Source organism: Thermobia domestica, chromosome 9 (assembly GCF_964235325.1).
Source record: "Thermobia domestica chromosome 9, izTheDome1.hap1.1, whole genome shotgun sequence".
Classification (NCBI taxonomy): Eukaryota; Metazoa; Arthropoda; class Insecta; order Zygentoma; family Lepismatidae; genus Thermobia; species Thermobia domestica.
The window spans coordinates 101447992-101475798 of record NC_137462.1 but is presented as its reverse complement, the minus strand read 5'-3'; the positions used below and the strand labels follow the sequence as shown (position 1 = coordinate 101475798).

The following is a 27807-nucleotide window of genomic DNA, read 5'->3' as shown; positions in this document are numbered from 1 at the left end:
CAAGATTGAGCTCCGCCGCTTTCGTTCTAATAAAGTAAGATGGAAAAGTCAGACTTTCAATTTGTGAAGTAGTCCTACGAAGCAATTGCATCTTATTAATAATATGCTTAAAGGAAGCTAAAATTTAGATAATCCCGACACCGCAAGATGTTGGTCCCTAGTGTCTCTTAAATGTTCTTTAGTTGCTTCATATGTTCCTTTCAATCATCCCTATGTAAGTTTGCTGACATTGGCATGTTATCAAGTAAGTACCTGAGGCATTAATATTATTCATATAATAATTATTATTATTCTGAAATATTTCTAAATTTAACGGTTAATTTAGAATTCCGATTTTAATGTTACTATCAAACCTTACTTTTTGGGCATATTGATAATGAAATTGGACTATCCTTAGCTTTGTTGGTACCTTGATTGCGTTTTGTGTATTCTTAATGCCTGTGATTTCCACTTTTTTAAAGTTGGTGTGGAATATCCGTTTATAAGGCCTAAGTTTAAAATTTTGTTTAGTTGTTGTAGTTTTTCCTTTGTAGAAACTAATCCATATATTCTCAGAAAAAGGGTAATCTAAACGTTAACTTTTGTCTTAATCGAATGTGGCGACTTCTCGTAGAAATTAGAAGCATTAGATTTTCTGAAGGATGTGTGAATGTTTCCCCTCTAAAAATAAAAATATCCAAGAAATTAAGTTCATTTTTTGTTTCAAATTCAATGGTGATTTTTATCTAATTTCCATAAAAGAGTTTCAGTATATTTTTGTTGTTTCTGTAAACAAGCAACGTATCGTCTGCAAACGTATAATACTTAACTTTTTTTATGTCTCAAAATAGTTCATGACCATATTTGCAAGTAATGGAGACAGAGCCTATCGCTAAATCTCCTGTTTGCTTGTAAAACTCGTTTTCAAACTGAAAGAACTAGTTTGTAAACATAATTTCAGTCGTAAATTTCCAAAATTTATTTTCTTGTAGCCATTGTTGTGTTCAGGTAATTGCTAAATTTAATGAGATCGATACATACATGTTCACGATATCAGTCCATACGAGTTTTAATTTATTTGGATTTACTAGCGAACAAGTGTCTCTTGTTAGTTCATAACTATTAGTAATGGTAAATTTGAAATTGACAGTGTAGGTGGAAATATAACTGGCCAACCATTTTGCGATTTTGTAGGTGGGATGACAATTTCCAGAAATTATTGGTCATAAAAGAATGTTGGTTTTATGTAATTTAGGTGAGACTGGTGCGTGAATGCGAATCATCAATTAGTCAAGATTTTGCTATTAACATGTTAACCTTACGAAGCTTAAGTATTAATGATTAATCCAGTGTTAGTTTAGCGCTTGGATATTTTTGCAGTTTGAAGTAAGTGTTTCGATTCTATATGTGGAAGAAGAATCCAAAACTGAAATATAGGTAATCAATTTAATATTTGATTTCTAGAAGACGTGTGCTTTGATGAAGACACCAGAAGCATACTAAATGTGTCGAATTTATCCGAGCCTGATACATATGTAAGAAGAATACGCAAGATACATTGATTTTATTCTTTTATTATATATAAGTGCATATTATACAAAATGAAAATAACTTTTTACCATTCTTACTACTTCCGATAACGAGGTGATTGAGAGTTTCTTTGTAGTTGAAAAATCAAATATGATGTATCGCACAGAAATTAAAGAAATCACCTTTTTATAAGCTGCTGCTTCTTGTTCTTCTTTTTCTTTATAATAGTAATAATAATAATTATAGAATTAACAAAACAGCAAATACGGCTATGAAACCATTTTAGACTAATGGAACTGAGAAGAAACTGAAAATGCCTCAGTCATGATGACTAATCGGACTTCTTGATTGCGAAGCGAAAATACTGTTCATCTATTGTCAATTGGTAAATGACATAGTATTATGATCGTGCTACATTAAAGTTTTTTTTTTTTTTTTTTTTCCTGTAGGTTCTGTCTAAACTGAATTTTATCTAAAACTTGTTCATCATGAGTGGGCCGAAGAACTGTGGGGTCGGTACTCTTCACTGACGAGTCCCGGATCAGTCTAGTTGGTGATTTTGACATCTATACATTTGGTGGGGACCAGGGACACGTTATTACCCTGTAAATTTTATGCAGCGAGATCGCTTTGGCAATATAGGGGCTATAATCTGGGGTGACACCGTGTTAAGAGGCATTAATACTCCTTCATATGATTTCATAGGGTCCTGTGACTGATGCAATCTATCGAGACATTATCCTGTACGTGCGTCACTTCCGTGATGTATATGTCACTAGGTTTCATCTGATGGACGATAACGCCTGTCCACACAAGGCACAGGTGGTGGAAGACTACCCGGAATATGAGAACATCACACGTTTGGACTAACCGCTATTCTGTCCGGATCTGTTGTACATATCCAGATCACGCTTGCACACTCGATTGCAAGCAGAAATCCGTCACCCCGGACTCTTGGAGACCTTTGAAGGGTGCTTGAGCAGGTGTGGATCCAGTAAAGGATCCATTACCACAGGAGCTGGTAGATATCCTCATCTACAATATGGAAAGACACTGTAAAACTTGTATATGACATTCCATACTGAACACTTCTCTGGATGTCAAACGAGACTGTTGTTCAGTAGACAGAATGAATCTACACGAGATAGGTGTCATACAATCGCCATTTGCTTTGTTTCTGTATCATTTGACCTTCAGTTTGGTCCCTGGGTATTTCTACCACAGGCTCAGTTCAGCAGATTGGTTCCCTGTTTTCGTTTGTGTCATTTCCCCATTGTGTCCTTTAAACTTTTGGACACTAGTGTATCTGCATATATTGTCGCCTCTTTCATGTGCTCTGCATGCGTTGGTTATATTTTCGGTACCAGAATAGGATAATTAGTAAAGCTAGTCTCTAGTAATAGTAAAAAATATACTGCTTTCTCGTGGATTCTTCGTCCTTGGTTAGGGTGTGAGTGGACAGTTTTTGGAAAAGCCTATATATTTATCATAGTGTGTTCAAGACTAGTCTTGTTTACATTGCGCAGCAGCTTCAAGCTTTTATGTTTATGTGTTAATTTTTGTATGTATTATTATGTGAATGAAGTAAGAAACAGTAGAAGTAAGCAAAGAACTTAAAGGTATTTAAAACAGTTCTGCACATCAATTACATTCCATGAAAGTAGTTATCTTCATTACTTGCATGTTCTCTCTGCATTCAATTGTAGGAGATGGCAGAGCTTGAAGCAGAATTGAAAGAAGCATTTAAAACTGAGAAAGATCTGAAAGTTAAAGAAATTGGAGCAGCGAAAGAAAGGAATGAAGAATTACAAAAGTTGAAGAAAGAGTTAGAAGAATATTTTGAAAACAAGAAGTTGGAGTTAGTGAAAGAACACGAAAAGCTTCTGGATGAGTATAAAGAAGAACATGAAACAAATGTTCTTAAGTTAAAGGAAGAATATAAGAATCAGGTAAAGTATTTTTATTTTATTCTGTACTATTATCTTTTTATTTAATGGAATTAATTTCGATCTGATGTTTAATCACGTACGAAATATAATATAAAGTCGCAAACTTTTTTCCATTGTGTTAAACAAAGTTTGAAAGAAGGGAATCGAACTCCCCTCCCCACCTCTCTCTCATTCTTAAATCTTTCAGCATATTACGTACCTAGAAGTCTTCAAGCTGTGCGATCCTTTAACACACAAAAAGTGAAAAAGTGAATGATTGGACCTGGACTCGAACACGGGATTTTTGACATACCATGCCGATACGCTACCCAGTCCACTTCCCAGAACAGCACCGACTTCGGGTGAAAGTGTGTGTGGCTGTTCTGGGAAGCGGACTGGGTACAGGGTTCCTACTGGTCAAGGAAGTCAGGGAAAATGTCGCACGTCAGGAAAACTCAGAGAAAACACTGGAAATTAGGGAAAGTCAGGGAAATCTTATAAAATATATTTTTTCTAACATTAATTGTGCACTAATTTCAGCTTAGCCAGCCATTAATGATCACGTATGGGACATTGCTCAGATTTTTATGGGAGATATGCGGAATGTACGTATGAACAATTGATTATTATTTGTCTCTATAGAATAAATGTTCTCATATATAAATATTCACAGTTATTTATTCCTTATTTATATTTCAACGTCATCTGACTAATGTCATGAAAGTCAGGAAATGTCCTGCCGAAGGTCAGGGAGAAGTCAGGGAAATAGATTTCTCCAGATCAGTAGGAACCCTGGGGTAGCATAATGGTAAACGAGGGTTCGAGTCCCGATCCAGTCATGTACTTTTTCACTCTTTGTTTGTTATTGAATTCGCACCTGCAGACGATGTGGTGTGTAAAAATAGGAAAGAAAAAGAAAATAGGTTGTTTCCTCCTTTCATTAATATATATGCCATCCTTTGTTTATTACTTGTATTATATTCTATTGTAACTGCTTATAATTAGTGTATTAAGAATTATAATAATATAGGTCGCATCAAGAGTAAGAATACTAACTATACGAGAACACTCTGAGAAAGGAACTTATAAACTTCAGAGGTTGGGACATTAACACAGAAATTTAAAATGTCTGAAGGCCCTAAACATTTCACATGGACAGTTAATTTCTGGAACTAAAATCTCAATTTTCGGAAAATCTCTGGAATTCTCATTTTCTCTACCGTGAGCACTTCACTGTCCATCCACTATTTATACCTAGTTGTTCTTTTACGGACAACTATTCACTTTGACTTGCGGTAAGTCTTCGGACGCATTGTGCAACTTTTTTTGCTATACTATTTTCGCTCCAATGTGTTGTACCATAGGAACCACCGAAAACAGAAAAGGGGAACAGCATCTGACTAGATGGATGGGGAAAAAAATGGAAAGAGAAAAAAAAATGTATTAAAATTAAATGTATGCGGAATAAGTCGGCATGCAAATCACTAATCAGAACCCTTCTTGCGATTGACTATAATTTGGTAAAATTATCAATAACTGAACGAAGGTGTTAATAAAGCAAAAATGAAGTTACCTCTAAACTCAACTCAGAAGAGAGGGAGGGAAAAGGAACGATATTCAAAGACAGATTAAAGATTGTGGAAAGGAAGAAGAGAGAAAAAAAAAATCGTTTTCCAGCTATCCACATGCCAAGTCCTTTCTCTCAGTGTGCAATTGTCTCTCCCACAACGTTTCATATATGAGTCAAATATATGTTATTATGACAGGTAGTACAACCACGTAGTTTAAATTCTCATTTAGTTTCATCACCAGTGGTGAGTCATAGTGAATCAGACCGATGCATGCAAGTCGAACCATGTTTGGTCCAGATATGTGTGTATACTAGTATGTACCGTAAATATCACAGCAATGTTATGTTGAATTTTGCCAATTGTGCTTTAAATTTTGTGTTCGATTTTCGAAAATAGAATTGTTGGTGTGACTATTTGTTTTGGCGGGTAGTTTTTATCCGTAGCTGTTAGGTTGCTAAACAGCAAATGTCGTGGCATGATAATAATACATCAACACTATCCATGGCTTTGGATTGGATATTGTAACAAAAGAAACACTGACCAAAGCTTCAATACATATCAGTGTATTTTAAACTATAATGTGTAACAGTTTCGAATATCTAACATATTCTTCATCAGACACTATAGAACATAGGTCCCCACACCATACCCTGTAGATGACTCTGTCTTCCTCTTCATTAATCTTTTTGGTGCCTTTTCTATTCTTTTTCTTTATTGATCTCAATAAATTTTCTCCACTCCTTCTGTAAGTTCTGACCCCTTCTTTCTTCAATAACTTCTTTAGTTTCTCCGTTTCTTCTCCCTTAACTTTCTATACCATGCCCTTTTTCACTCATCCTCTTCCTTCTTTTCTTTCTCCCTCTCTTCCTCCTCCTGCGTTCTTCTTCTCTCTCTAACTCCTTCCTGTTGTAACCGTTCTTCTCTAACTGTCTGTAGAATTTCTCTATGCTCTTCTTCCTTCCTCCCTCTTCGTCCTCCAACATTTCTATACTTATCATATTGGTTATGAAATTCCTCTTCGTACTTCTATCCACGTAGTTCCTCTTGTGGCAGAACACCCCCACTGAGCACTCTTTCTGGTACCACTTCGTAACCAGCCCCTCTCATTGTTTTATTACGGTCATGTGGTAAAAATAAGACAAGGACTGAGTGTAGGTTCGAGGCTGAGCCCAGTACTGGCAGAACAAATGGGAGGAAAAGGTGAGAGAAGAAGGAGATAAGAACTTAATCATGTTTTGTAGCTATGTGAATGACTGCCTAGGCTTGTGGAAAGGGACTAGGAGACAGTTAGAGAAGTTCAAGGATTGTGTGGAGGATAAAGAAAAAGACATAAGCTTGGACATGGAGTTGGAAGAAAATGAAAGAATAAACTTTTTAGACATGTCCATAATAAAACAAGAAGAGGGGCTGGTTGCGAAGGATACCAGAAAGAGTGCTCAGGTGGGATGTTTTGCCACAAGAAGAACGACGTGGATAGGAGTATGAAGAGGAATTTCATAACTAGTATGATAAAAAGAATAGAAATCCTGGAGGACTAAGAGGGAGGAAGGAAGGAGAGCATATATAAATTCTACAGACAGTTAAAGAAGAACGGTTAGAACAGGAAGGAGTTAGAGAGGAAAGAAGAACGCAGGAGGAGAAAGAGAGGGAGAAAGAAGAATGACGAGAATGAGAGTGGGAAAGGGCATGGTATACAAAGTAAGGGAGAAAAAACGGAGAAATTAAAGAAGTTATTGAAGAAAGGAGGGGTCAGAACTTATAGCAGGAATGGAGAAAATTTATTGAGATCAATAAAGAAGAAGAATAGAAAAGGCACCAAAAAGATTAATGAAGAAGAAGAAGGAGTCATCTACAGGGTATGGTGTGGGGACTGCGATATGTAGGAGAAACGGGAAGGAGAATTAAAGAAAGGATAAAACAACATACAGATGATGTGAAGAGGAAGAAATATACCAATGCGATATTCAAACTTGTTAAGGAGACTAATCACGGAATTAATTGGGATAAGACGGAAGTACTGGAGATAGAAAAGAGAATGTTAATAAGGGCAGAAGTGGAAAGAAGCAGATTGCATAAGGAAGGTAGGAAGAGATAAGAAGATAAACTGGACAAGAGTCTTACCTATTAATGAATTATGGCAGAGTATTTTGGATAGCGTAAACAAGATGAAATTGAAAAAGGCCCTTATAAGGACCAAAAATGGCGGAACGTGATTGGTTGGAAGGTGAACACAGGGATTTACGGGATTGGCTGAAGGCTTCAGCCAATAGAATTTGCTTTTTCACAAGATTGACTATATAGTATATGTCTGTATCTTCATTTATGTTCTATAGTGTCTGATGAAGAATATGTTAGATATCCGACAGTGTGTGTTGAAACTTTGGTCAGTGTTTCTTTTGTTACAATTATGATAATAATGTAGTAGTCAAATAAAAACTTTAAAAAAAATTTAATTCAAGATATGGTGAAAACTACATCCGAAACTAGAAAATATTTAACGTTATTTTGGACAAGTTGCGGGCACAAAACATTGAGATGACACCAACACAATGCCGGAATAATATAAAGAAGTTGAAGCAAGAATGGAAAAGAGTGAAGGACCTCAATCGGAAATTCGGAAACGATAAACGTGTGTCCAAACTTTACGTGGAGATGGGTTGGATTTTGGTTGATTTTCCTTGAAGCTGGAAAAGCCAGTACGAAAGGTATTTTTTATGCCGTACTGGGCCAACGCGACCCGACCTGAACTGTGCCATTCAATGCAAAAACACTTTAAATCTATCGCAACGAACCACTGTTTACATAATAATACAATCGACCATGTTTAGAACGTATGTTGCAGTTAATATTGAAAACTGTAGGAAGCAACCGATTTTATCTTACCATGTCCTCTGTATATATTACTTCTTTCTGTCTGTGATACATAGTATTCTTCTCCAGCACCAATCTGGAAAGTTTTAAAGTTCCAGTGTATGCAGTAGAAACCTTAAGAGTTCAGCACTATTCTCTTCTTATGAAAATATAGCTTCTTTCCTGAATATTCAATAATCCTAAATAGTTCCGCTGCCATCTATTATGTAAATGCTCTTTCGCTTTGCATCAAGCTTGTACATGCCAACATGACGATACCAATGCAGAAATTAAACAACATATTAAAAGATTTATTACATGTTTGACGCTACCAGACTAATTTCATCCGTACTTTTATGGTCGAAAGTATGCTTATATTGCTAAAACAAAAATTAAATTTCACCTTATCCCTGTTCTTATCTCCCCCTCAAAAAAAAAAAAAAAAAAAAAACCGTTCAAAGAACAAAGAATTTGTGGTAAAAATATCCAATGAGAAAGGGATGATAGGTTAGAGGAAGCCATGGTACTGCCAGTTAACCACATCATTTAGACACTTAGATATTCTTACAAGATCCATAAAATCATAACATGTCAGTACATTAAGGAATTCAGTGAACTGGTTATAAGTATATATTTATTTCTTTTAATATTTTCAGTATGTCACAGATATAAGACTTAACTCATGTAATGCATATGATTCTAAATTTGTGAAGCTAGACTCTTTGATACAATCTCTAGATTTTGAAATCCTACACAGGATTTTTTTAAATAGTTGTTTCAGTACTTGAAAAGAGAAGCGTAGTAATTTTTATTTGTTGTATAAGAAATGGTTTCATTTAATGTGGCACTGTCCATAAAATAAAGCTTTCTTTCTTACGATCAGATTTAATATGCAAGTAAAGTAATAGTGGCGAAGCTATTGTTACTGTAACTCTCGCAGTTGTGGAGGGGCACTAGTCAAGGGGCCCGTAACCATTTGTCTGAAGTTTTCTTGTTTTTACAAATGAAATACCAATATAAGAGAAACGATTTTGCAAGTTAAATATTCACACTAAGAAATTAAATATGGGGGCGCGGTGGCTCAGTGGTAGAGCGTTCACATCCGGTGCTTGGGGTCCCTGTTTCGATCCCAGCTCGCGCCGTGTGACTTTGTGGTGGACAAACACTGTGCTCGTGGGTTTCCTTGGGCTTCTCCCGTTTCCTCCCACTTTCTTCATTCCACCATTTCATTCATTTCTCATCATTACCGTCTCCTTTAGCCTAACCTGCATAACCGTGGGGCGTAAAACCTAAAGATTTCACTTAATTTTCATTTAAGAAATTAAATATGTATATTCGTGCCCACGGATATGCCCTGCAAGTTGAAGGAGACGAATGATGAATGTTTGTGAAAGAATTGGTGAAATGAGAATGCCAGAGAAAACAGTAGAAGTGCGACAGGATCCACGGATACAATGTTGTTAACCACAAACTCACATGGTCTGCAATCGAATCAGGAACCCTTCACACCAAAGATGAAGGCTCTATCACTGAGCTGCTAAACCCCCGTGACAACTAAGAGTTTCACAGAAGTCGTTGTGGCTTGCCCTATCAGATCAAACTTTTAGAGAGAAATCGTATAATTTAAGGACTGTTAATTAGCTTCGATATACATTTTATTTTGACTTATCCGATCTTTCTTTCTTAGCATTCATCTGCTACTTCTTTTGTCCTTTTTTAAACTTAAAATTGAACCTTAATGTATAACTACTAATAATATTTGATTCAAATATCATCATCATCATCATAGGTATTCTGCCTTTATTGGCAGGTCACTTTCCGCAGCTGAGAAGCTTCCATGCTCCACGGTACTCCGCTAACTTCTTCGCGTATAATCTTTCTGTTTTTATATCCTCCATTAATTGTAGTCTCCTTCGCCCCCTCCCTCTCTTTCCCGCCACTATACCCTCTAGGACGTCCCTCATGATACAATCTCTTCTTAGGCAATGTCCCAACCAGTTTCTCTTCCTCTTCCTAATAATATTTAAAAGTGTTCTCTTCTCACCCACCATTTCTAACACTCTCTCATTCGTTTTCCGCTCGACCCAACTAATTCTTTCCATTCTTCTCCACACCCACATTTCGAAGGCTTCCAGTCTATAAGAAGTATAAATTTTTGATTCCTTGTATCAGTTACCCAAAATATGATTTTTTTTAAACTAGAGGAAAAGGATGAAAGTTCATGATCCCTTTATTTCATCATTAAATGCAAAGGCTAGAAGGAAAATCAAATAAGATTCTGTGTATAGAAATTACAGTGTAACTTATTTTCCGTGTGAAAAAAGTTTAATATGGTGAGGTAAAGAAAATATGTATTCTGAAGAAATAATGACATCGACTTTGTTTAGCATTATGAAAATTAATCACGTGTGCTCGATTTCTGTTATATATATATATATATATATATATATATATATATATATATACAGTTTTTGAACTTCTTTCAACGAACTGTGAAGAGGGAAATTGCTTTATATGGGGTCCTATTAAATATGTAGGGAGAGATGTACACAAGTTCTCTTTAAAAAATTGCGGAAAGCTGGAAATTGCAATTCTACCTGTTTTTGGTTAATAAACTAGAATCTGCTTTTTGTGTTTCTACCAGTAGATCAGCAATCTCTCATTAGAGTTAATCTTACTGAATATGAAATAATATTGACTTGAAAATAAACCATTGTTCAGGAAATTATCTCGGAGTTCAGTCGGAAACAGACATACGTTAATGTAAATTTGTTATAGCCACAGCCAGGTTCAGGAGACCTCCTTATTTAGAATCAATCAAAATTAAATTAGTATAAGATTTTTTCGATAATATGTGTAAGATTTTTTTCGACCTTTGTAAATGATTTCCAAATATTATTTACATTTGTATTGTTTGTTCTTAATAAAATTAAAATTATCCTTACGTAAGCACCCGAATGGTAAAGTGCAACTTTAACGCAATGTTTCAATGATCCATTGTCATCTTCCTCGCGTGTGTTTCTGAAGAAATTACATTGCTTGTAGAATAACACATTTTGATCAGATTCCTTCATTGTAGACAAGATGTTAATGTTTCTTGAATCACTGCTGTTAAAATTCCTTGTCAAAAATTAGTCACTCCTTTTCGCACCATTCCCCCCCCCCCCCCCCCTCCATAAGAAAAAGAATACTCTTACAACCACAACAATATCAATAAGTATTAGAGTTATTTAAAACTTGGTAACACGTTTTGTATTTTTTTCTATATTGTGTTAATGGAATTTGTACTCTAAGTAAATGCATGTTAGTTCAACGCTTATGTACAACAAACTTGATATATTCCCTTAACTTGACCTAAAGACATGTACAAAACGTCATACCAAATCACTTATAAGAATCTACTTAGAATTCGAATTTAAACAACATGGTATGAAAAAATTCTAAAAACGTGATAGGCCTACCATGTTTTAAATAACACTTATATTTATCAGAATTGTAGTTCTTGGTGTATTTTTGGAATAAATGATAAGAAGAGGAACGAGTTGTTTTTGACGAAGAATTTTAACAGCAGTAAACTGATTGAAGTATGCAGTTCTAGAAGAGCATACATTCTTCAGAAACACACACGAGGAAGATGACAATGGGTCAATGAAATGTTACGTCAAAATTGCAGTTTACTATTCGGATGCATAAGTGAGTACAATTTTAATTTTATTATTAATAATGCATCCTATTACGTCATTAAGAAATTGTTTCGTTCTTGTTTTAGGAGGAGGAGCTCAATGCAGAACACGCAGAAAGACTAGATAAGTTGAAAGAAAGGCTAAATTCAGAGTGTGAAAACGAGATGAAAAAGTTAAAGGAACTGATCGATAAGAAGAATAGGTACATAGAAGAAGAAGAAAAACTAGCAAAACAAGAGATGAAAAAGATTGAAATAGAGAACACAAGATGTGAACAACTACAACGACAGGTGGAGCTATTAACTCAGAAACTACGAGAAGGGAAGAAGCAGTTAGAGGAAGCCAAAACAACTAAGACTGACGACCGAGTATTTGAGAAGCTGAGGTGCGAAAAGCGAATTCTAGAAGATAAGTATCGAACGTTAAAAGAGAAATACATAAAACTTAAGTCAGACGTCAAACAGACTTTGGAAAAGAGAACCAAGAAACGTGATAAAAGTGGTAATGCATCAGAGACGGATAAATCAACATCACAGAGAGCAGGTCTAGGTTCAGAGACTGAAAAATCAGTGGCTGTAGATTCTTCCGCTCTATCCAAGAGCCAGAATGACAAGAAAAAGAAGAAAGAATCCACGGAAAAATCACAGACTGCAGAGAGTAACACAGAATCCGTTAGTCTTAGTGTTATGGGCATCCCTAATAAACAGAGCTCGCCAAAAAACTTGTCCAGTCCACCTGAAGATTTAAGCAATAGAGATAGTGTGATATCTCCTCCAAACACTATTTCTACTAGCACGGGAGACAAACCCAAAAGTCTAGAAACAGCGGAGACCAGAAGAAAGAAACAGTTTAAAATGAAATCCTCGTCAACGTCTAGACTATATAAAGGCAGAGATACTTCACCAGTAGAAAATTTAAGAAAACAGCTTAAGAAATTAGAAGATCTCGAAGACTTATTTCCTGTGTCTACTCATACAGATATGTATCTCAGATATCCATTTTCAGACTCAGGTAAGAAAACCCAAATTTATCGATTTAGTTCAGTGTGACAAATAGAAAATGTTCATAAAATAATAATTTGTATTTTTCTAAAAATGTTTGTTTTTAAACCGTGTTTTTGTTTAAAGTGGTTAAATATTCACAGTAGAGCAAAATAAACTGATTTTGGAGCCGTGTTTTCAGACTGTAATTAAATTTATTTCAAAATTTAGAAATTTACATTATTTGCTTAATACTTAAATGTAGTTGGCCTTATATCACCTGTAATGAGTTATAACGTTATTCAGCAAACTCTACCGCAGAAAAAGATGGCTATATAAGGAGTAATTGGCCACAGTGTCAAAGGTACTATTGCAGAATGCCCGCAGTGTTAACGAGGAAAATCTAGAAAAATTAATAAAGACAGAACGCTCTGAATAGGATTTGAACCAACCTCGATTTTTCCATTGCTGAAAATAACCACTTAACCCCATATGTAGAATGTAAATTAAAGATCCATTTTACATTTATAGCTATAAGAAAACCTGTGACAGCTAATCGATTAAAGTGTTGTTGGGAATAACTGTAGGATAGAAAGAAAGATTAGGAAGTAGTTAATGTATATAAAGAAGTAAAAAAATAGCTAAATAATAATAATAATAATAATAATAATAATAATAATAATAATAATAATAAAGAGCGAATATTGTTACTTGTGTGGTGCGTCAAGAATTATTATTTTCCGACTGTATATTTCATAAATTCCACCGTTTACTTATTTATGCAGTCCTCCGGATTACTTCTTGACTGCTTCTTAATATTTTTTTTCTTTTTTCTTCTTCTTATTGTGTTACGTAAAAGGAGAACTTGAGCACTTAGGATCAAAATTTAGTAGAACTTTTTTGAGGAATTGGAAAACTACACAGAACTTCATCTTCCGTGTGGAAACAAACAATGTTTCCATATCTATTAACATTGAAAGAGGTGGATGTCTAGTGAAGTGTGCTTAATCGATTGCTATGGAAATTTCGGTGCAGTGACAAGTAAACAATACGATTTGCAAAATACTGGTGCACCACACTGATAACAATATTGTCTATTTTGTAGAAATTAATGCGTTAATATGCATAAATGAATGTAATATGTTAAATAACACTGTACTGGCAAAAAAAAAAAAAAAAAAAAAAGTGAGAAAATAGAAGTAGTGAAAAGTAATGAAATGGAAATGATCAATAATAATATAAACTACAATTAAAGTCACTAAGCTTCGAAGAGGTTACAGCGATTAAAGGACGATTTTAAGCTGGTGACGTGGGCACACTTGCTGTTCACCGTTGTTCAAGGTACTCACTTTGTTCTTCCAAATTTTTATGGATTATTTAAATATTAAACTTCGTATTTTCGCTTACAGCTGATGATTGTTCAAACAATTCATAATTTGAAGAAGCAAAGTATTTGAGTTTATTGATAACGTTGCTCTTCAATCAGTTTACTTATAATACAGGGTGTCTGCTAATACTTGAAATACTGGAAATTTGTATCAATATTGAAAATATACTGGAAATTGTTGTGTAATACTGAAGAAATGTAAAAAAATTCCTTTGAGATCATTCAATTGGCAACTCCATAATCTAGATATTGGTAGTGATAAGCTAGCCAATTGGAGAAAAAAAAATGGAAAGTGTTTGTAAGACTAATTAATTTTGGTATGAGTCAGTCCTGGGCATAACGTTAAAAGGCTCCTTCAGAAAGAAAAGGTGAGCATGGATTACGACAGGTATTCTGGGGGAAATAATGCCCAAAGGTATACTCTTCTTTCTCTCTCTCTCTCTGTCTCTCTCTCTCTCTCTCTCTCTCTCTCTCTCTCTCTCTCTTTCTCTTTCTCTCGATTTTAACCTACTAGTTTGTGTGCGTTCTTTCTATTAGAATATTGGGAAAATTTTGCTTTTTCAACAAATTTCACAGGCTGTTAAATAAAAGAACTAAACTCATGCGGCGCTCATTTTTTTTCCCGATTCACCGTAATATACTGAAATTTTTTCTAGCAAGAGACTGGAAATACCGGAAATATCCAAGTCAACTCCAGTAGACACTCTGTAATAGTATCGCTGTTGTTGCTTGTTTTCGTAACTGAAATCCTCTACTTCTTCCTTGCTATGCCTCCCTAACTAAAATATATACAATTATCTTTTGAGAGTCATTTACATGTCCCGGTTTAAATGTAAACACGAAAATTGCTATTATTAAATTATTGTTATTACTATTATTTAAAAAATCTAAAATTAAAAATTGATTTGTTAAGTGTGTTATTAATGAATAAACCCTTTTATATCGAGCACATTTATGTATGTATAGATTACTGTACTGTCAGTGAATATAGAAGTTTTATCCTATATGAATTACTACTGTCATATTTTCACATATTTTTAAGTCATTTTTGATATATTCTTACATGATCAGTTAATTCAAGTTTTTATTTCAATGTGGCCAATTAATGGGCGTTGGGCTCTAGTATCATCTGTATCAATAAACATTAAAAAAATAATAATTATTATTATATAAAGTACAAAGAAATAACAGACTAAAAGCATTTCAACTTAGCCTCCTCTTAACCAGTGTTGTCTACTCTGAGACTACGATTAGACAAGCGCCCAATCGTGATCATGAAAAATTTACACCAATTAGCGTGTCTAAAATAATTTAAGCGATTCATGCGATAGTAGATGATTTTTTTTTCGCCTCCTATTCCTATTTTTTAATAATGTTTCTTGAACCATGTATGTATATCTAAAAGAAAGAATTAATAAAGTGGATACTGGTTTAAATAACATTTTTGCATTACATATGGTATCACTGCTGAAAAATTACTCCAAATGTCTCTGTGCCAGCTTTTTTCAACGAGTGAAAAGTCATCAAAGCAATGTGTGCGTCACTTTGTAATGACCACTCCACAGATTTCTTTCAGCCACGTTAAACTTGTTACACAGCAAGTATAAAAACGAAACTCCTGGTACAACAACCCTTAGGGGGCCAGGGTCTACAGCCGGCTTAAGGCATATATGCTTTTTGGTGATGTGTGTGGTCAGCACATCCACTGTCCTCACCGTTATTGCTGGCTTTTTAAACTGGAGTTCAGTAGTCTTCCTCTCAAGTAGCTCCCAATTGTCCTCACAATACTGGATGGATGCCATAATGCCAACACCATCTGGTGAGTACGAACAGTCACTCATCTTTCCCCTGACCAGATCCGACAGTGCTTGACTTCGCTGATCTCATCAGAAGCTATATTCCAGTACAGCTAGACCGCTGATATGACCCAACAAGGATTGACGGAAATGTAACTGTACTTCCCCAGTTTTGCATTATATATTTTTGTGCAATTCAACAGTGAAGTGTATATTGATTCTTAGTAATAAGAACATATAGAAAACAGTTTTATTAATTTAAAGAGTAGACAGTGTTTCATACGGCCCCACGCTACTGGAATATATCTTGTTAAAGTTCAATTTATTTCAGTACATTTTGCTGTTTCCTGAAGTGGATAAAGCAAAAATAAATAAATAAATATTATTATTATTATTATTTTACGGAATGTTTTAGAATAATTTTACCCTGGTTTATTTTTTTAAGTATATATATTATTTTTTGAGAAAATAAAAATGTCATTAACATTGACAAACTGGACGGTTTGGAAGAAAAGCTAATAGAAATTCTGTTATACTTCATAATAAAATTAATGATAGACTTTTAATTGTAATGTCTTTAATGATTGCAGGACAGTTCGGTAGCTCTGAACTTGAGTTCTTCCGGCATCGAATTCATTTGGAGCGAGATTCTGTCCGTCGAGCGAAAGACTTCCTTCGCCAGCAAAGGCAAAGTTTTCAAAGCAAACAAAGAGAACTACGCCAACGACAACAAGAACTGGAGAGTAGTAGCGGAGGCCACACAAATGTCCGGACTCAATTAGAGCAACTGAAAGAAACCCTTTTTCAGGTTAGTTTTGACGTATTTATTAGTTATCGTTGAACAGAAAAGCAATTAAGTAATATGAAGAAAGCATGAGCCAGTACAGTGGGACAGATATAGACACTTTATTTTAAGTCTGTAAGCTCCAGAGGAAGGTGATAGAATAAGAGAAAAAACAATACAGAGATCGCAAACTGCCAACTGAGCATTTATATTGACTTTTATCTCAATCCTCTCTCTCCTAGCGCCATTTAAGATCTCGTACAATATCCAGAAATGACGTAGTTGTATTATGTATTGTATTTTAGAATTCTTTAAAAATCTCTTCTACTATAAATCTAAAGCAGTGCGATCTCTGTATTGTTTTTTCTCTTATTCTATCACCTTCCTTTGGAACTTAGAAACTTTAGAAACTTTCGATAATGTGATACTGCATTGTAGGTAGAAAATTCTACATTATCTTCTAGTTAGAATTAGGAGCATTCACATAGATATTTATGCGTAACTCTTTGTATCCAATAAGATATTCATGCATTCGTTTTCTTTAGCTGCTTAAATATTCAGAACTGTAATTGTTACAATACCGATCTTTATTTTGGGTATAAAGGAACTTTTCGTCCATAAGTTATACTTAATCACTCCGCATTCTGAAGGTTGCTGTTATATTTTCATAAAATTCGAATGTGATTTCTAGTTTGAACGCAAGTTTCTGATGTGGGAAATTGAGTTTGACATTAATAAAGAAATTAAAGTTAGAATGTCATATACTCTAATTGAGTAAAAATTTTAATACACGTGCGTAAGTACGTAAGAAGCTCTTTGTTTAAAATTTTAAATAGACCGATAAGTTGTTGAAAAGAAGAAGACATTATAATTGTGGTTCAGTTTGTTTGTCATATTATATATGTTGTAATAAACGTAAAGATTTGTATGTAGGTTTTATTCCATAATTGCAAATACTATGGTTTGAATGCGTCAGTAGGTGGTTCATTGGTAAATAAATGTTTCATACAAGAATATTGGTGTTAAGATTGTGGGGTTGAATTGTTCATAATGTATATCATTTGTGATATGTCTTGCATATTTATCTTGTGCAATTTCAGGAGGAGAAAGATTTGTCTGATATGGAAGTTAGCCTTCATCGAACTCGTAGTCTCCTGGGAGAGAAGATAATTCGTCTGAGGCATCTGGAGCAATCTCTACGTCGAGCAACAATTGGAAATAATGATAAAGATCGGCTACCTCTAGAAGAAGGCACGCTGAGTGATTTGTCGTCTCACAGTGGAAGCTCAGGATTTAGCAGTACAGAACAGGGAACAGATCCAACCCTTGGTCAGTGGGTTGCATGTAGTCCAATACCTACTTCAGACATTAGTCTGGTACCTTATCTAATTTTAGTTTTCTCCGTTTTTGAGGCTTTTTTAAATAGCACTTGCTTCATTCTGCAGATGGCGTTTCGAGTGAGTGATTTCACTGCTTATTGTAGCACGATGCCCTGTTTTAATTTTTAGTTTTAACAATCAAATTCGTAGTACGTAGTATCATGTAGCATTATTTGGTTTTACTGTTATGTAATAAAGGGAAAATACTGGCCACCAGACACCAGTAAAGTACGGGACAAATATAAACTACCAAAAACACCATTAAGACTAATGACGATTTTGTTATTGATTTTTGTCCCGTACTTTAAGTGGACTAGAATCTGTCTCCCAACAGAACTCTCAAACATAGACGAAGACACTCGTAGTAACTTTTAAACTCTTAATCCTATTATTCTTGAAAATGAATGGTATTTTAGACAGGGTTGGCTGTTAAACCAAGGTGATTTAAACCAACTTTTTTTTTTTTTTTTTTTTAACTGGTTTAAACCAAAAAACGAAAAATGTTCGTAAAAGTGTAACTATTCGTAAAATCTTGATGAAAACATATTTATTGGTTTTCACGTTTTACTCCCATATATTATTCGTACTATATTCAGACGTAAATTTCCCATTCTTTACTCAAAGAGATTATATTACAAAAGCAACTTTTTTAATGTAACTTTATGGATGTTTCTTTTGTGATTTTTTTTTAGTCTATTATTATTGTTATGCAACCAAAGGAAAATTTTAAACATTGTTTCGTTTTAATAATGTTTACTATTGATAAAATACATCGAAATGCCGTACTTTTTTGGGGAGAGGGGTCATACAAACCCCACTGGAGGCAATTATTGGAATAACAAGAATCTTTGTAACTATTTTTGTATAAATGGGTCAGAGCCAAAGTGGACTCAAATAATTCTTATCTTTATTCATTTTTCTTACTGATATGCAAAGTAAGCCGTTATATTTCTTTAACTTGGACTAATAAATGTCGTAGTGAACTGACTTGGACTAAATTAGTTCTTCTGTACTCTGTAGTACTTAGAAATTGTCCATATGTAATTCTGTATAATGGTTCCACTTGTGCAATTGTTTATCCTTTTGTCCTTCTGTCCTAATGTCTCTTGATGATTATATTAACAAATATGTAAAGATTAGTCAACGTATTTTTATCAGGAGTCCTTCGTGAGTGAGTCGGCAGACGTATCGCATTTGTGGCCAGTTAGTCCCGGTTTCGAGTTCAAATGGAGGACAATTTCTCTTGGATGTAAGCCGAGAAGCGGTTTGGATTCCGCTTTAAGCTTATGTGACCCCTTCCAGCATAACCCGGTTGTTGCATACTAACACCAAGGCGAAACAAGCTTATTTCTGTCCATATGTGATATAAATACATAGAGCAAATTATTTAAACCAAAAAGCCTGGTTTAAACCAAACAAAAACCGGGTTTAAACCACAAAAAAAAAAAAAAACTTTTTTTTTTCAATAAAAACCATGGTTTTTGCCAACCCTGATTTTAGATGATCTAGTTGATCTACTCTTGAGTAGAAGTACAAAATACATAAATAAATAAAATAAAAGTTAAGAAGTATATTTTCTGTTATTCGAGAAGACAAAACGGAATAAAAAATAAATATAATAAAAGTAACGGACTATCGATACATTACATACAGGATGGCCCAATGGATTATCGATATATATTATCCAGGATGGCCCACATAAAATTAGCTCGGCCAGATAATATTAGAGACAATCATATAATTGTGTGCAATTCTCTGAGTATTTTTAATGCCGGTGTACTGACCGATACACAGTTGTTTAGCACATTGTAGGGTTTGTTTCCATGCGGTGCCGGCGTGCCGCCTGATGTGCAGTTGTTTAGCTTGAATTCCGTGCGTGTTCAGTTCTGGTAAACAAGTCGACTCGAGAAGATCGTGTTTTCTATGCAGCAGTGAATTGTGATAGTGGACGAATATGTGCGGACGGGGTCAATTAAGAACATACAAGAGATCTTCACTGCCAGATATTCAGAATAAAACCACCTGCAAAACGCTGTGTTCAGAAGCCTGGTGCAAAAATGGCGGCAAACCGGAGCTGTAGCAAAAGTGAGTAAGCAGAAACTAAATGTAGTCCGAACACCGGAGGTCGTGCGTGATATTCAGCAGGGATAACATGAAGCCTACAAAAGTGTATCCGGAAACTATCTTAGCAGGCCTATGTTACGAACAACGTGTCAGCATGTGCTGAAGTCACTGGAACTAAAATTATACCAAGTGACACGTGTCCGGGAACTGAGGAAGCTGGACACAGGTAAAGAGTTGCGTACTGTAATTGATAACTAATAGTAATTGCGAATGGACGTTTGAACCTTCTGCTGTACTTTGTGTCCAACGAAGTGTAGTTCCATTTATCGGGCTATATGAATGCGACACTGGGCTGCTAAAAATTCACATATCCTGCACGAAACACCTCTCCATGTTCAAAAAGTGGTGTTTAGTGCTCACAAGGAACGAACATGAACGTGTCATCTTGACGTCTCAATCAAACCTAGTCCATTCAATAAACGTAACAAAGATACGTTCATGCACAAAAAATTAGAGGCTATGTACAACGGAGTAAGTCCCTGGGGCCCATAAACCCTGTTAGTATAAAGAAAATCGAAGACTTGCGGTGAAATAGCTATTGCATTAACACTGTTCATTGGAAAGTCATGGTTTATAGTTCATTCTCTGCAGCATGAAACAAGCTTTCCAAAGGTGTTATGTATTTGGACCCCTCTGGAGTGGCCGTGTATAAAAGTACACAATCCAAATGTACCTCGAAAAATACTATACGGGATAAGAAATGACTGTACCAAGTTTTGTATTGATAGACGAAATAGATATGAGAGAGAAGCTTGTATACCAATACACGCTTTCCCCTAATACCTATTTTGTCCATCAATACAAAGCTTGGTACACACATTTCTTATCCCCTATAGTATTTTTCGAGATACATTTGCATTGTGTACTTTTACCCGAGGCCACGTCAGAGGGGTTCAAAGTTGATGGGAGTGATTTCTGGAGGGAATTTTCCCGACACTCTCCCAAGTTTCCCTGTTCAAGTACGTTATGGGTCCCAGTACATAGCACCTCTGGAAAGCTTGTTTCATGTTGAAGAGAATGAACTATAAACAATGACTTCCCAATGTACAGTGTTGATGCAATAGCTATTTCTCGATTCTACGAGTCTACGATTTTCTTTATACTAGCAGGGTTTATGGGCCGCAGGGACTTACTCCGTTGTCCATGGCACCAAATTTTTTGTGCATCTTTGTTATGTTTATCGAATGGACTGGGTTTGATTCCGATGTCCGGATAACACGTTCATGTCCGTTCCTCGTCAGTTGCAGGGACATGCGTAGTGGGCCCAGTGTTCTTTGAATCAACAATGAATAATGAAGGTTATCGTGGCTTCTTGCAAGAATTTTACTACTAACTGACTCCATAAGAAAGACTGTACTCCTACTTCCAACAAGATGGAGTCACATGTCACACACTTCGAATGAATGCCTGACCTTAGTGCATGAACGTTTACAGAAGAACGCACAGTAAGCAAGGGGTTGTGGCTCCCTCGTTCCCTGGATTTGCCTTCCTGTGATTTTTTTTTTTAATCTATTAAAGCAGATTATATATATGCAAATAACTCCCATACTCTGGCTCAACTGCAGCAAAGCATTACCCACACATCCAGAGCATCACCTGTAAAGAGCTACAGGGGGTGTCAGCCAGTATACTATGACGTGCGCAGAAGAGTCTCAACAAAAACGGGGCATCATTTTCAGCATCTCTTGTAACGTGCAATTAAGTCAGTGTTTACATTTTCCTACTCTTTCGGCCGTATCCGGTATTACCATTCGTTGCTGATTTATGTGGGCCACCTTATACTAAACAACACCTAGATAATTGAGCTTGATACAATTTGAGGAAACAGAGAAAAGAGACGTGTAGTTTTCAATCCTCTGCAGGTGTAGAGTCAGTTAAATTCAAAAAGTGAAAAAGTGCTACTGGAGAATCAAACATGACTATCTAAATCTCCCCAAACAAGTACATATCCTTCACTCTTCAGATAGATTTTTACCACGGACTATGCAACAGATTACAACCATCGTGCTTGGAGATCCCAATGCCTGTTTGTATTAATGAATCTATATCAGTTGAATTAAAAATATCGTATTCACTTTTAACACTCGTTACATCTATGAAACTTCAAAGATATTTTCCGAACGAGTTGGTAGCCATAGGTGATTAATGGGCAACACAGCGTTTATTTAATTTCACTAAAATATAATCTAGAAAATTTTCTCTTTTGGTCTGGAAACCTTTGAAAGGAGAATTTATTTCCCCAAAATAGTGAACATCCTGCCAGCCTTCTTTCAGACTAGTCATACATCCTTCTATTAAGATACACGCTGAGTTGCCCAACCATATAAGCTATGGTACAGTTTATGTAGTCTAACCTAAAAACAGCTGAACAACAGCCCGAAACTTGAAACGTGTGCGCTGGACTGGAACAGTAAGGTGGAGATTTGGGTTCGATCCTATCCGCATCCTAACCGCGAAAACGGTTATTTTTTCTTCAAATGCAACAGACTGGATTTGTAATCAAATAGAACACAGATAAAACATCGAAAACTATGAGTACTCTTTAAGTGGATAATTGGTTGGAGTTTAGCATCCGTTTCCACTGTCGATACTATATGAGATGTGAACCTACAGTTGAAGGAGAATTTAAACCACAGTAAAGCATTCAGATTTCAAGATTCTTGCACCAGAAATCGATTTTGGGACCCCCTACACCAAAGATCACCGCAATAGCAATTAGATCAGTGGGGAGAAATCTAATCAAATCGTGTAAAACGAAAATGAAAAGTAATTTCTTATTCAATAACTTATTAACGTTACATGCTTGAGCAATGTTCGAAAATATAACCTAAAAATCTGCGTTTATATGTATAGATAACGATGTACCCCGTGCATATGCATGAGAATGAAGGTAAGTAGTCACAAAAAATATTATTAAAATACAAAGTAGATTTAACTAACTTCCACAAATTCTGTCAGTATGAATTTTAGAAAATGTCTTGTATATAATAGAAGCACGTACTAGTCAAAATTTTATTTTAGTTTGGTGTTGGTTTTAGTTTTCATCGTATTAGCTGTTAGACTAAAAAATATTTATTTGGCTATTATGAACAGTAAAAATATTATGTATTCGCCACCAATATTTGTATTTTTTATAAATAGGATTATCAGATTAGCAAAGGTAATGAATATGTTGTTTTTCTTGCTTCTGAAATTAAGTAAATAAAAAAAAGAAGAAAATAAAACGCCTGTCATCTACAGTAGCGAACGTGTTAAAATTTACTAAAGAAGTTTATGGTTAAACAAGACAGCAAATATTTGTTTGTAATATGAAGATTGATGGAGTAAAGTAGCGCTTTTGTTTTGAACAAAGGACTGTAACAATATAAGAAATTACCGGCAATTTGTATGCTCTTGCTTTTGCCTTAAGCTTGATGTTGAATAGGGTATCTGTCACAAAACAACCCAAGGAGAAAATTCATCAGTATGTCAATCAATTCGATTCAAATCGAACAAAATATTTGGGTCAAATGTAATCTTTATAATTCGTAAGTAATTTTGATATACTTGTTAAAAGTTAATCTTAAAATACAAATTAAAAAAATAAATAAATAAATAAATTCGCTAAAGACAGTGAAGAGGAACACGCGAAATATTCATTTGTGAATGAAATATTTGCTGGTAGTTGAAGCAGTCAGTATTCTATGTGTGGAATGTGGATAGCCACCGTTAAAGTCACTAGTACCCAAGATGTTAATGGACTGATTCCATTAACGAACTCCACTGAGATACTCGCTCTGGCTGTCTATTGCAAAGAAACAGAACTGAAAAATTCGCTTTCATTCAAAAGTTATCTTTTGTAGTAAGTGACGGACGTACTAACGTTACCATCTTATAAGGCCCACTGACGTGATCCTAATAACTCATTGATGTTGTTACGTAATGTCTTCATAAGATATACGTAGCTGCTATAAAAACTGCATGTAGAAGTACTGAGTGACATATCTGACAGTTTGTGTATGTTTTGTTTTTAAAAATTTTCTTTCAAGACGTCCAGTTATTATTGGCATACAGAATAGTGTGGAAAGTTCAAACGTTAAATACAAAACGCGATGAAGATAATAAAAAAATCCAATTAACCTATAAAAATTTCAACATTCTACATACAGAATAATTTATCAGTCATCGTACAAGCGGAACTCATTTTTGCAAGCATGGTACATTTTCGTTTCGTCAAGCTATTTTTATTATTTCTGTTTGGAGGTATCTCTAAATGTGAGCTACCCTCACATCATATGTGGACCGAGTCCCAAATAGAGTCGGATAGTTTAGTAAAGATTATAATTTACACCTTTCGAAATGCATTTTTCAAATACGGTAATTTTAATAGTAATATTCCAATAGTTCGCTTTGAAATTTGAAATATTTTTGAATCTCTATTTAGAGATCTGCGCGGATATAAAAAATCACATTGGCAGCCACAGCATATCCGCAACATCTCCATTCACACCCGCATCCAGAGATAATTAAATAACAAATATATAAAACTAGTTTGCTTTATGACAATTACGATTTCAAAACTGATTCTTACTACAGTTGTTGTAAATACTTCCTTTATAGTTTCGTGAATTCTATGATATAATATCAATAAAAATTCAATACTATCTCTTTCTATTGAAAGTGAACTACGCTAAATAAAATGTAATAAAATTATTGAAACAAAAGTACAAAATTAATGGAATACATACCAGTCTATTTAGCTCCCCACAAATACAGATTTCTGGCAAGAAAATTGTCAAGTTTGTAATACCATATATATCAATTACCTTTAGAGCAAATTCTTTTTCTTTGTTTTCCAGCTCATAAGACAGAAGTGTTATTGTTCAGGACACAAAAGGTAAAATGGAAATAAAAGACCCTCCAGAAAGAAGAAAAGCCACTGCACACAAACTGCCATAAATTCAGATTAGCACTTCATATTTATTATAAGGTTTGAAAACAGAAAAGAAGGAAAATAATTAACAAAGCTCAATTGTTCTGGTTGTTATTTGTCCGAAAAGAGTATTCAGAATCACACTTTATTTCAAGATGTAAATAATTAGAAGAATGATCACTATTTTTGTAAACAAATATTTGCATTTTTATCTACCAACCGCAGAGAAATCAAAAATATATTTGCAAAAAGCCCTAGTGATACGAATGCATCCGCGAAGACCTCTGTCTATTATCGTATAGATCTGAGGTTAGAAGAAAGTGTGTATATGGGAAACTTGATACTCAGGTCAAGGAAAGATCATTAGAAGGTCAGGAAATTACATTTTTTAATTCTGGTATACATCGTGTTATGCATATACAGGGTCTTCCAAAAGTATGGAAACACCCTAATAAGTGGTAAACGCTGCAAAATATAACAGAGTAACAAGGTAGGTGGGGTATCAGGATGAGGAAAAATAAAAGTTTGAGGACACATCACATGACGTCCGCCGTCTTGAATTTTACACAGTTGTCTTAAATGGAAACCATAGCATGTGATACGCATTTTAAAAGCAAATTTTCGTAGAAATTGAATGCCACTGTAATTTTTGCTCTAGCGCTAACCATTACGAAGTTATAATTATTTGTTGTGTCCCTAACAAAAGAGGTTAGTTATACGGCAAGGATCACGCACTGTTACAGTACGTGTTCAATGTGTTTTCCATTCCGGTCAATTATTCTCAATTCCCAGTCATGCAAAACCTTGCGCAAAGTGTCAGCTGTAATATTTGAACATGCGTCCACAATTCGCTCCGTGAAATGCTGAACATCCCTAATTTTCACTGCATACACAATACTTAACATGACCCCACAGATCCAATGGCGTCAGGTCAGGGGAACGAGGGGCATTCCAGATCACCTTGTAGTCCAATCCACGCTGCTGGTCGAAGTAGACACGGACACAGGTACCGTAACAGAGTGAGGCGCCCTCGTGCTGGAAAAATTTATAGATTGACCCATCCTCCGACATCAGTGATGTCAAAATGTCATGTGCCGATAACCCTTTGTTGTTAGGGTCGCGTCGTTGAAAAATGGATCCCACAACGCGAGTCTCCAACACGCCACACTACACCATCAACAGCTATAATTACGTCAAACCAACGCGAATTACTATTCTACCAGTACCACACATTCTATTCGGTAGTTTTGCACGATACGTAAACGTTTGCATTATCAGTAAACAATATGTAGAGGGGAACTTGAGATCTTGTCGTAGCTGCTCTGTTGTCCATTGAGCAAATGTCAGATGACGATCTGGATCATCATCTGTAAGGTGTTGGTGAAGTTGCAGCTTACTTATTCATTGACATAATGCACGTTATTAAGGTGCGACTAACACCACTTTCATGAGCTACACTATGTATACTTCTCTTGGGACTTTTACTGAATGATGCTAACACGGCCACAGTTGTTATCTTATCTGTCACCGTGCATGATCCATCAGTCTTAGGTCGATCTGCGACAGATCTGATTTCTTGGAATGTCTTCAGCACTTTGAACAAAGTTCCATTGCTGATGAGAGTCCATTCCGGTTAACGCGGTTAAAATCGTCTGCAGTCACCCTGGTGCTTCTTTCTCCAGAGATCAGCACGATCTTAATGCACTCTGCATATGTCAAGGTCTTCTGTTAGTAGACACCTGCAACGATACATACAAACATATAGCCATAACTTCGTAATGGTTAGCGCTAGACTAAAAATAACAGTGGCATTCAATTTCTTCGAAACTTCGCTATTAAAATAACATATTACGTGCTGTGGTTTCCATTTAAGACAATTGCGTAAAATTCAAGATGGTGGACGTCATTGTGATGTGTCCTCATACATTTCCCCACCTACATTGTTACTTTGGTTATATTTTACAACGTTTACCGCTTACAGGGTGTTTCAATACTTTTGGATCACTCTTCAGATTAAGATATCCTCTAAAATAAATAACTTTATTGTAATAATTGAATTTTCGAAATTCGTGAAATAAGTAAGAAATTTTAAATTTAAGGCATGCATAAAATATTGATAAAACGCTTTGAAACGTGTTTGAACACTTGCTAAGCACACATCTCTCACTTTGAATTCATTCTACTCAAAGAATACATAGTCCGCTACGAAGTTTCGAGGCTGGTGGCATAAAAAGGAATTTAAAAAAAAGAATCATCCACATGTTATTATTCCACAAACATTCCTCCTCTTTCGAGACACTGGTGTAAACCTGTAAGACCCCTTCTGGAAGTTTTATGTGACCCAGTTCAGTTCACTGGTAACACCCTGTTAGATGTCAGAAATTGAGTCAAACCTCTGCCTCTTTAGTTTGAATTTAACTTAGGGAAACAGAAAGAAATCTGTCGGGGCTAAATCGAAAGAATAAGGAGGGTGTTTGATGCCGCCAAAAACTGCTTAACAAAAATCATCTTGTGACAAGGTGCGTTATCATGGAGTAGGAGGTACTCGTGAGAATCAAGAACTTCGGTCTCACACGTTCAAGTCATTTCAACAGCCAATCCATAATGTTTTTGTAAACTGCTGCTATGATGGTATGGTATGACCCTTCGGTATTAAGTCTTTGTGAACCACATCTTTCCATCGAGGAACACCACCAACATCGTCATCACGCTTGACTTCTGAAGACGCGTTTCTTCGACTGCGGTGAACCTTTACCAACCTAACTTGCTGATAGACGCTTTGCGGAAGATTCATGAAACAGTGTCTCTTCACGAGTTATGATCTTTATTAACCTATCTGGGTCCGTGTCTGCCATTTTCACCAACTTACTACTCGTTACTCCTTCTGCTTGTCAGTCGGTGTGT

General features: G+C 35.4%; 1 protein-coding gene across 2 annotated transcripts in view; it reads left to right on the top strand.

The window, feature by feature from the left end:
- Positions 1-27807, top strand: part of Cep164 (centrosomal protein 164) — a 185226-nt gene that overhangs the window by 138042 nt on the left and 19377 nt on the right. For both annotated transcript variants that reach the window (XM_081771615.1, XM_081771614.1), the window contains exons 13-16: positions 3216-3458; positions 11628-12552; positions 16295-16512; positions 17589-17817. In XM_081771615.1, coding sequence (XP_081627741.1) covers positions 3216-3458; positions 11628-12552; positions 16295-16512; positions 17589-17817 — 1615 coding nt within the window. The remainder of the gene's footprint in view (positions 1-3215; positions 3459-11627; positions 12553-16294; positions 16513-17588; positions 17818-27807) is intronic.